Here is a 10,373-nt window from a genome sequence, read left to right as displayed (position 1 = left end):
AACGTGTAGCCTAATGGGGCTGGGATCTGCTGGGGTCCCCTGCGTGGCCGGTGGCGGGAAGCTTTGCCTAGGCTGCCCGAGACCCGCATATTAGATATTAGTCTAGGGTGGGCTAGGGACGTGGGGAAAGACTAATTCGACCCAAATGCTCCCCGGGGGAGGAGACGAGACTGGATTTCCCTTGTCCTTGGGGACGGGAAGCCTTGGGGGGACGGGTTCAATGCCCTTCCCCACTGTGTTATGCACTTTCCTTCCTCAGATGGAAGATAGCACTCCTTAAAATGTCAACTCTATGGCCCTTGACGCTGGGAATCAAAAATCGGTGGGATAGGAGGGTAGGACGCAAAGAAGAGCGAATTCTTTCCAGGTTGGGGAGGAGGGTGATGCAGAATCCATTTCCGGCTTTGTCACTTTCTTGGACTCTGTGGTTTTGTAAAAGTTACTTCCCTTCTCTTCCATTCAAACATGTATTAACTCCTGAGCAGCGCCCCATCCCATATGAGAATGGATAAGCCCTACCCTAGTAGGCTTACATGGGGTGTTCGGGGTGCGGATTGGTAAGTGGTGTGCTGGGGAAGGTACTGAGTATTGTGACGGCGGAAACTTGGAGGGGGTGGGGTCAGACAAGGCTTCTGGAGGAGGCCTTAGGAAACTGAACTCCGTTTGCAAACGTGGAGCAAAGCCAATTTACTGACAATGAGCTGTGGTTGTCCGCTGAAAAAAAATGCACAACCTAAAAGTTGAGAATTATGTTTTATTCGGGGACATTACTGAGAACTGTAGGCCAGATAGCTCAGATAGCTTTGAGGAACTGTTCCAAAGAGGTAAGGGAGGAGCCAGGATACACAGGAGTTTTTGCTGAGAAAAAAAAAAAAATGTAGTCGAACGTCAAAAGATTACCGCTAATCACAAAAAACAGACATCTCAAGTTAATGATTTTAGTGTATGGGAAGATGCAAGAGTCTGGGCTTACTGATCTTTGATCTGCATCTTAACTATCTAGGGCCAGAATCCTGTTTTTCTCCATCCTGAATTCCCCTCAGGGTGCACAGTGGGGGCAGCTGCAGTGGCTGATGGCTTGATGGTGGACAACTTTTTTTTTGTCCACTTGGTGAAGGAAAGTACAGTGTTTATTGCAGGGTGCCAAGCAAGGGAGTGGGAGACAAGCCTCAGATCCACTCCAATTTAGTCTTTGAGTTAGGGGTTTTTTTTAAGGGGAAGAACAAAGAGGCTGGGATTAATCATTGTCTTGTGACATTTGTTATTTTTGTTTCAGGAGTCCAGATATCTCTGGTTATGATTCTCCAACCAGGTGGTCCATGGCTGGGGGGGTCTGTTAGCTCATCTTGCCCTGGAGAAACAACCTGGGTTTGTATGTTAATGATGGTATCTATAGTAGCAATTTTAGTACATTAATGATGTTAACAACAACAGTTTTAGTCACCTGACTCTGGCTGATTAGTGTTCAGTTAGCACAGGATTGAGGTCAGAGGGGACAAGAAAGGGAATAAAGTTTTGGAGAGATTAATCATGAATTCAGTTTAGGGGGACTGGGCTTCAGATGGACATCCTAGCTGTGACTTTGGACTTCTGAGCTGACAATGAAGTCTGAGCAGAAGTCCACCAAACACATGAGGAGTGGGGAAGAGTGTTCCAGTCAGAGGGGACAGCCAGCCAGGGGGCTTGGCATCCAGAGAGACCCTGATGTTTGGAGGAACAGAAAGAAGTTCACTGAGAGCAGCAGAGGGCAGGGAGGGAGAGCAACAGGAGTTGACCTGGGGAAGGAACCAGCGCAAAGGAGGAGAGCCTTTATCCAGAGAACAAATGGGAAGTAGTTCAAGGCTGTTGGGCAGGGGAGTGGCACCAACATATTTGCATTTTAGACCCTTCCCTCCACAGCATGGGGGTTCAGGGAGGTGGATAAAAGGAGGCAGGACTAGAGACTGGGGCCCAGTTCTTCTAGTGAGTGTCCTGGACTGGTTACAGTGACAGTGGAAAGGAGAGACTTGATGACATCAAGAGTTGTGTGGGAGGTACCAAGTCTGTGCCTTGGATGTCAGGGGTGAGAGACGAATTCAGGCAGTGGCCAGTTTCTGCAGCTGGGTGGATGGTGGAGGTACCCCTTGGGAAGCGGGTTGGAGCTAAATGAGAATTCATCCTTGGACACATTAAGCTTGAGGTGGGTCAGGAAGGCTGATGGACCCATGGATCTGAAACTTAGGCCAGACTTGGGAGTTGGGCAGACAGACTTGGGAGTCACAGGAATACAGATGACAATTAGAACCTTAGAGGCTACCTGGGGAGACAGCTTCCCTGTGAGAGAAGAGAACAATGGGCAAAGCCTGAGAACAAACAACACAGTCCTACTGTATAGCACAGGGAACTATATTAACCATAATGGAAAAGAATATAAAATATAAAAGAATAAGCAACCTGTAATAAACCATAATGGAAAGGAATATATATATATATATATATATATATATCTGAATCACTCTGCTGTACACCAGAAACTAACACAACATTGTAAATCATCTATACTTCAATTAAAAAAAAAAAAAAGAAGAAGCCGGAGAACAATCTGCAAGGCAGACTGCCTGGATTTGAATCCTGATACCGTTGCTAACTAGCTGTGACACTTGGGTAAATTGCTCAACCCCTCTCAGCCTCACTTTACTCATCTGTAACAGGGAGAAGCTTGTTGCATCTACTGCATTGGGGTTGTGATGATTCAGTGAAATAATGCACGTGAAGCGCTTAGCACAGAGCCTGGCACTGGTGGGTTTGTTATTTACAACAGTCTGTCCTTGGACCTGAGGTTTCCCTCCATGATGTGAGGGGTTTGAGCTATGCCTACTTCCATTCTATTTTCTTTCCTGTCTTTTCACTTGAGAGACTTTTATTGGGTTTATTCCTTCTCCTTTTGATCAGAGCCCATATGTCCCATCTTGACTGTGGCTGGCGCCTGCATCAGGACCATTTTCCATCAGGATCATCCTGGGCTCCAGCAGCCCACAGGCCACACCCCCAATGCCCACCCCAGCCCCACTAAAGGGCACGTTTGCTTTCAGCAAGCAGGGGATGTTCCTGTTTTGCATCAGGGAAAGCCAATGTCCTGAGCTGAAGTAGTGTACCCAAGGTCAGCCAATGACAATGCTCAGACTGGATCTCAGATTTAATTTTGGTGAGTCTGATCTTCCATCTACAGATTGATCTATGCATACACCAGAGAAGAAGGATTGAGGCTGCCCACTCTGACCCTAATCTCTCATTCTCTGCTGGCTTTGCAAGCCTGCTGGGCTCCAAAGGTAGGGGTATGCCATACCTGTGATGTAATCATCGATTTAATAATACCCAGGAGTGGGCTTCCAGCCATTAGAGGATGAGGCTGTGCAGTGGGGGCCTCTCTGGCTCACTTAATCCTCCAATCCCTTAAATACTATCAAATCTGCCTCCTGTCTGGAGCCGACAGCTGCTCCTGAGTGGAGGGGAGTCCAGGCTGGCAGGGAGGCTGGGACTTTCGGAATGAACAAGATGAAAACTCCCCCAGCCTGGTGGGATTATCAGCCCCCTCTTTTTCCTGTCCCATCAGAACTCTTTAAAAATACGATCTGTGTTAGCTCTCAAATTGCATGGAAATTGAGGGGAGCAGGGCCAGGGGTGGGGGACAGAGCAAAGTTGGCACCAACTCTTGGGCACTGAGGGATACACATTTCCAGGAATCTGGCTTCCAACTCTCTGGGGACATGGTTCCTGCCCACCAGAAAGGCAAATGGTCTCAGCTGCAATTTCAGTGAACAGCATCAAGGGATTTTGCAGCTGTGAAGGTCCTTTGGGATTACACAGACCAGTGGTTTCAACTTTTATTTTATTTTATTTTATTTATTTATTTTTATTTATTCATTTTTTTTCCGGTACGCGGGCCTCTCACTGTTGTGGCCTCTCCCGTTGCGGAGCACAGGCTCCGGACGCACAGGCTCAGCGGCCATGGCTCACGGGCCCAGCGGCTCCGCGACATGTGGGATCTTCCCGGATCGGGGCACGAACCCGTGTCCCCTGCATCGGCAGGCGGACTCTCAACCACTGCGCCACCAGGGAAGCCCAGCCCTCAACTTTTATTTTAGCAGAAGTTCTCACTCTTTTCCAACTAGAGCTGTATGAGCTCCTTTTTAATGTCCACCTAAGATCCTCTCAGCTACACCTGTCTTCCAGGTCTTGCCACTTGTTTCACCAGCACAAGCCAATGGCACCCCCCGATCCCCCAAATTTCTGGCCTGAGAGTGCAGGAGTGTCAGACACTCCATGGGGTGAACCTTTGACCAGTAAGAGACAGGGATTGGCAGATAAATTCCTTTCTCTTCCTCTTTCTGGGTGGACTGTCCTAAGCTTCATACAGCCTCATTAAAGAAGGTCCCACAAGATTTAGCATCAGGGGAGGTGTATGGCAGCCAGCTCAGCAAAGTCCTCTGTGCCCTCTCCCTCCTTTTCTCTCTCTCACCTCAGCTTCCCTGGCATCGTACTCCATCATAAAGTGTTAGCACATACACTTCTGCCTCAAGATCTGCTTCTTCCGAAACCTGGGATAAGGTAACATCTGAGAAGGAGGCTCCGTGTATAAAACAGATACAAGTGGGGCCGCTCTGAGTGAAGAGAACCAGGGGCCCAGGTACCATGTCTCTTTGCCCCCTACCGTTTCCAAGGCGATGACCAAGGCCTCCTTATAAGGCTCCCAAAAGCCTTTGATCTCATTCAACTCTGCCATTCTGCTGCTGAGGAAACTGAAGCCTGAAGTCACACAGTGAGTTAGAAGCAAAGCCAGGGCTAGACTCCAATCTCCTCACTCCTAATCTGGTGAGACGAACACTCATCTTTCTATCAAGTTTACATAAGAACTTTTGAAAATTTTTCTTTTCCCAAAACATCTTCCCATGCTGGTCTGCCCCAGGAAGGCTTTCCCCCCACCGCCCGCAGTTTTGTTGAGAAATAACTGTCATACATCACTGCACGAGTTTAAGGCAAACGGCATCATGGTTTGATTTACGTATATTACGAAATGATTACAGTAGGTTCAGCTAATATCCATCATCTCTCTGGAAGGCTTTGAAGTCCCCTGTTAGGCTGTAGCCACCACCTGGGAGGCATGACACACAGCCCTCTGAACTCAGAAGCTGGGACTAAGGAGGGCAGACAAAGAAGAAACGGGACAGGGAAGGGGCAGTTATGCTGGGAGAAAGGCAGTCAGGAAAGGCCTGATTTAGGGACCTCTGCTTGTGGGAAACAGGGGTTACACATGGTCAGACCTCAGAGAAGAGAGGATAGGCCTAGGGGAAGAGGGAGGGACCATAGAAGGAGATGGAGACTGGCTTCCCCTATCAGCTGGTGTTGCCTGTAGGACACCCTCCTCCAGGCTGAGGTCATCCTTAAGGAAGCTTGGAGGGTGACCACACTGTGGGGGAAAGAAACAGAAGGAGGTGTTTGCCTCAAATTGCTTTCATTAAGAGTCTTGTGGGGGCTCCCCTAGTGGCGCAGTGGTTAAGAATCAGCCTGCCAATGCAGGGGACATGGGCTCGAGCCCTGGTTCAGGAAGATCCCACATGCTGCGGGGCAACTAAGCCCATGCGCCACAGCTACTGAGCCTGCACTCTAGAGCCCACGAGCCACAACTACTGAGCCTGCGTGCCACAACTACTGAGCCTGCACTCTAGAACCCATGAGCCACAACTACGGAGCCCTGCTCTAGAGCCTGTGCTCTGCAACAAGAGAAGCCACCGCAATGAGAAGCCCGCGCACCACACGAAGAGTAGCCCCCGCTCATTGCCACTAGAGAAAGCCCGTGTGCAGCAACGAAAACGCAATGCAGCCAAAAATAAATAAATTTATTAAAAAAAAAAAAGAGTCTTGTGGTTGTGACTGCTAGAAACAGCTGGGGCCAGGTTAATGGCAAAAAGCGATTTTAAAGGAATCTAAGTACGAGGATGCAGCTGGCCCTTGGGGAACAGATGAGAACCAGGGCCTGGACTTAGAGAAACCCGAAAGCCACCTCCCTCCAACTCTGCTTCTGTTCCATCCTTCTCTCTGTCTCTGAAACTGGCTTGCCCTGTGTCCTAGGGAGCATTGGCAGCAAACGGCCTCAGCTGACAGCTTCCAAGTTTACCTCGCTTTCATCCAGGAGTTAAGCAGAATGAGCCTGGACTCTTCTGGGCCCAATTCTAAGTTCTTGTGTAGGGATTACGATTGGCTCAGCTTGAGGCAGGTGCCCACCCTGGGCCAGTCAGTGAGGCCAGGTGCTGTACAGCCACAGCTGCTCCCTCTCTGGCCAGATAGGCCAGGGAAGAAGGGGACGGTTCACTACCTTAGGCTTCAACAGAAGCCCTAAGACAGGAGATTCTGTGCTCTTTCCCCATGCCTTATTGGAAGAGATCACTCTTTTCTACATGTGTTATAAACCTTGTCTGGAAGTCTGCCTCCCCCACTGAATTGTTCTCAGCTAGCCCTCTCTCCTTCCCACCTGCTGCTAACAGGGTCCCAGGGCCTGCCACTGCCCTGATGCCACATCCTTAGCTCTTATGTGAACATTAGTGAGGTTTACTTAAGTTTAATCTTAGACTCATTTTTAAAAAAAGGTCAGTGGGCCTCAAAATTACTGCTTCAAATGAATTTCTAAGCACCTGCTCCTGAGCCTGTGGTGGAAAAGGCTGATGTGAGCTTCTAAAACCAGAACTTACGTGGTGTTTCCTGCTTTGGGAGTCCATGGGTTCAAAGCCCAGAAAGGAATTCAGGGTCCTTTTCTTTCACTTTCATTAAAAAATTAATTAATTTATTTGGCTGCATCAGGTCTTAGTTGCAGCACGCGGGCTCTCTAGTTGTGGCACGCGGGCTCCAGAGTGTGTGGGTTCAGTAGTTGCAGCATGTGGGCTCTCTAGCTGTGGTGCGTGGGCTCTAGAGCACGCAGGCTCAGTAGTTGTGGCTCACGGGCTTAGTACCCCACGGCATGTGGCAGCTTAGTTCCCCGACCAGGGATCGAACCTGCGTCCCCTGCATTGGAAGGTGGATTCTTAACCACTGGATCACCAGGGAAGTCCCCCCTTTTCTTTCACTCTTAACAGCTAACATTTATTGTACAACTGCTATGTGCTAGGCCCTGGTCTCAGTGCTTTATGTGTCTGCCCTCATTTAATTCTCACAATAGCCCTTAGGGGTAGGAATAAATTTTGCCTTGCTTACAGATGAGGAAACTCAGGCACAGAGAGGCTGAGTCACCCGCCCAAGTTCCCACAGCCTCTCCTGTCAGTGGTGTGGCCATCAATGAACTGGGCAGCCTGCCTCTGGCGCCCGTACTCTTCAGAAACCACCACACAAGCTGCCTGACCAGACAGGCCATGCAGACTTGAGGGAGGTTTCTCCATGGCCATGGCGAGCAAGGAGTAATATCTGCTTTTAAAAACTATTTAAGAATTGTTAAGCCTGAACTCTGTGTGACTGGACTTTGAAATTAATCATCTATTCAAGAGACCCAGAGCTGTTAGTGTTAGAAAATCTAGGCTTTTCCCAGAGGCATCGTCATAGGCCTGATCTTTAAAAAGTAGAAAAGTCATTCATGTGAGTGGACAGCCATGCTGCAGAAAGAGAGGGCTTTGAAAAGATAAGCCTTAGATAGGCTCTGGCCCCACTGAGGTTGACTCAGGGCTGTGTGCTCTGGGAAAAGCCACCCAGGCTCTCTGCTCTTGGTTTCTTTACCTGTAAAATGGGATTGAGGTAGGAGATAGATGGGCCCCAGGTTAGACATTTACAACTAGCCTCCTGTTTACACTTTGAAAATAAAGATAATAACAGGAACATGATAAGCAGCTGGACTTTGTCTCCTGTGGACACTTCAAGATGATGGGAATGAGAAAAACAAATACGGGCTAAGCCCTACTTAGATAAAAGATAGGGAGGTCACATATTTCTCATTCTTGAGGTCAAGGAGACCCCCTCAAGCTACCCATGGACAGAAAAGATCCTCAGGGGAGGGGGCACTGGACTATAATATGTTCTGCTAACCTCCTAGAGACCCTCGTGCTGGAATTCATCTTGAGTAAAAGATGTGCTCGCACAGAGGGGAGGGCCCTGAGCCAGACCAAACATGGACTCGAAGACAGACTGGCCAGAGGAAACCTGGAAGAACTGCCCCCATATAAGTGATTTAAACCACCCCAAAAGCGTGGCTCTCTCTCTCTATCTCAGCCCACCCATGCTTTCACTGAACTTATCTTCTCTCCTAATACTTTACTCTCTCCTTTACTTGCCTTGCTACTTTTCATCTCTTTGATGAAGTCTTTCTTCAAAGCAGACAAGAGCCAGGGTCCTGCTCCACTAACCCCTGGTGGTCTAATGGTTAGGATTCAGTGCTTTCACCGCTATGGCCTGGGTTCAATCCCTGGCCAGGGAACTGAGATCTCGCTTCAAGCTGCCGCACACTGCAGCCACCACACAGCCACCCAAGATCAGGATGCTCACAACAGCCCCCTTCCAAGGTTATTGGGAAGCTCTAAGAAGGTGGTAGAAGCCTGAAAACTCATGGTCATTGTCCGGGTGGCAAGAATGTGTTTTCCTGGGTAGGAAGCTCGGGGAAGGCAATGCTCAATCCAGAGGAAGCATCAGAAGTTTAGCACCAACGTGGGGGCCATCTGAAGGAGAACTTTCTGGATCCCCTCGAATCCTACCAGGTAGTCTGTATCCTGCTCCACGTTGTAAGGCTGCCCCTGAATTCCTTTCTGGGCTTTGAGCCCATGGGCTCCCGAAGCAGAAAACATCACATAACTTCTGGCTTTAGAAGCCTGTATCAGCCTTTCCCACCACCAGCTCAGAAGTGAGTCCTTAGGAATTTTTCTGAGGCCCATTGACCTGCCTGGAAAATGAGTCTAAGATCAAACTTAAGTAAACTTTGCTAGTTTCAGGTTTAATTGAGAGATAAACATGATAGCTTTAAGTCACCGTTTTAAAAAAATTAGCTATATTGCGGTATAACTTACACACGATAAAATTCTTTAATTTTAAGTATAAGTCAATGAATTTTGACAAATGTATAGTCTCCTGTAACCACCACCACAGTCATGATACAGAATAATTCCATCACTTCCAAAAATTCCCTCCTGTCCCTTTGCAGTCCCTCCCTTCTACCATCGTCAACCCTTGACAACCACTGATTTTCTTTATGTCATTATAGTTTTGTCTTTTCTTAAGTTTCATATAAATGGAATCATCTAGCTTTTTCCATCTGGATTTTTCCACTTAGTATGATGCCTTTGAGATTCATTCGCATTTTTGTACATTTCAAGAGTTCAGTTCTTTTTATTACCGAGTAGAATTCTATTGTCTGGATGTACCACGGTTTGTTAATCCATTTGAAGGATACCTGAGTTGTTTCCAGTTTGATAAAGTTGCTAGGAACATTCATGTACAAGTCTTTGTGTGGACAGGTGTCTTATTTCTCTTAGGTAAACACCTAGGAATGGGATTGTTGGCTTCTATGGTAACTATACATTTAACTTTATAAGAAACTGCGAACTATTTTCCGAAGTAGCAATACCATTTCAAGTGATCTTTAATCTTAAAAACTTTAGATGCCCTGCCTTGCAAAAAAGATTACCTTCTGAATGACAGCAGAGGTAACCATGGCAGTGTCCCCTGCTGACACATCAAGTTGTACATTTCACTCCCATGGCCTGGAGAGTCCTCACCCTGCGATGTGAGCGGGGAGTTCTAGACTGGGTCATTCACCACCATCCTACGTCTCGTCCTCCCCTGCCTTTCCTGTGCGGGGCTCTGGCCCGAGTGCCAAGCGCAGAGGCAGGTGTAGGCAGTCTATACATAATGTATGTATTATCTGGGAATTAAGTTTCCACCCAAAGCCAAAAGCCCTCGCTGCCTGACTTTAAATTAACTATTCATTTGTTTGGCTACAGGATCCCCCATCGAACAATGGGCGAGTCATAACTCTGAATAGACCCGGCAGGCAAAGCGGGATCCCTTTTCCTAGTTGGACAACTAGCCAGAGCCTGTTTCCCAGTTACCTAGTCAGTCAATAAGCATTTGTTGAGCTGCACCAGGAGAGCACACGTGGAACCAATATTTCTTGTAACCTTACTGTCCTTGCCCACCCACTCCGTGGTATTGTCATTGCTCCTTGACAGATGATTAAACGGACACTTGGAGATGTGAGGCCAAGGTTACCCAGCAGAAGCCAGGAGGGACTCCCAGGTCTTCCTGCTCTGCGGTCCCTTCCCTGGGGAAACATGTAAGGTAGCCGGGTTTGGGGTCGGGTGGAGGACAGGGCTAAAATACCCGAAACGAGACAATCTAGTTTTTTCCCCAGGGCATTCTTGAATTGA

At 48.1% G+C, this 10,373-nt stretch overlaps 1 protein-coding gene across 1 annotated transcript in view; it reads right to left on the bottom strand.

Annotated features, from left to right (window-relative positions):
- Positions 1 to 762: 762 nt before the first annotated feature.
- The window catches only part of LOC307180138 (uncharacterized protein), a 31,368-nt gene continuing 21,757 nt past the window's right edge, over positions 763 to 10,373 (bottom strand). Inside the window, exon 5 of the mRNA XM_079910276.1 lies at positions 763 to 858. Within this exon, the coding sequence (XP_079766402.1) occupies positions 794 to 858 (65 nt within the window). The 3' untranslated portion in view covers positions 763 to 793. The remainder of the gene's footprint in view (positions 859 to 10,373) is intronic.

The sequence above is a fragment of the Stenella coeruleoalba genome, assembly GCF_951394435.1.
Source record: "Stenella coeruleoalba genome assembly, chromosome: 2".
Classification (NCBI taxonomy): Eukaryota; Metazoa; Chordata; class Mammalia; order Artiodactyla; family Delphinidae; genus Stenella; species Stenella coeruleoalba.
The sequence above is the reverse complement of the archived record's forward strand: the minus strand, read 5'-3'. Positions and strand labels throughout refer to the sequence as shown.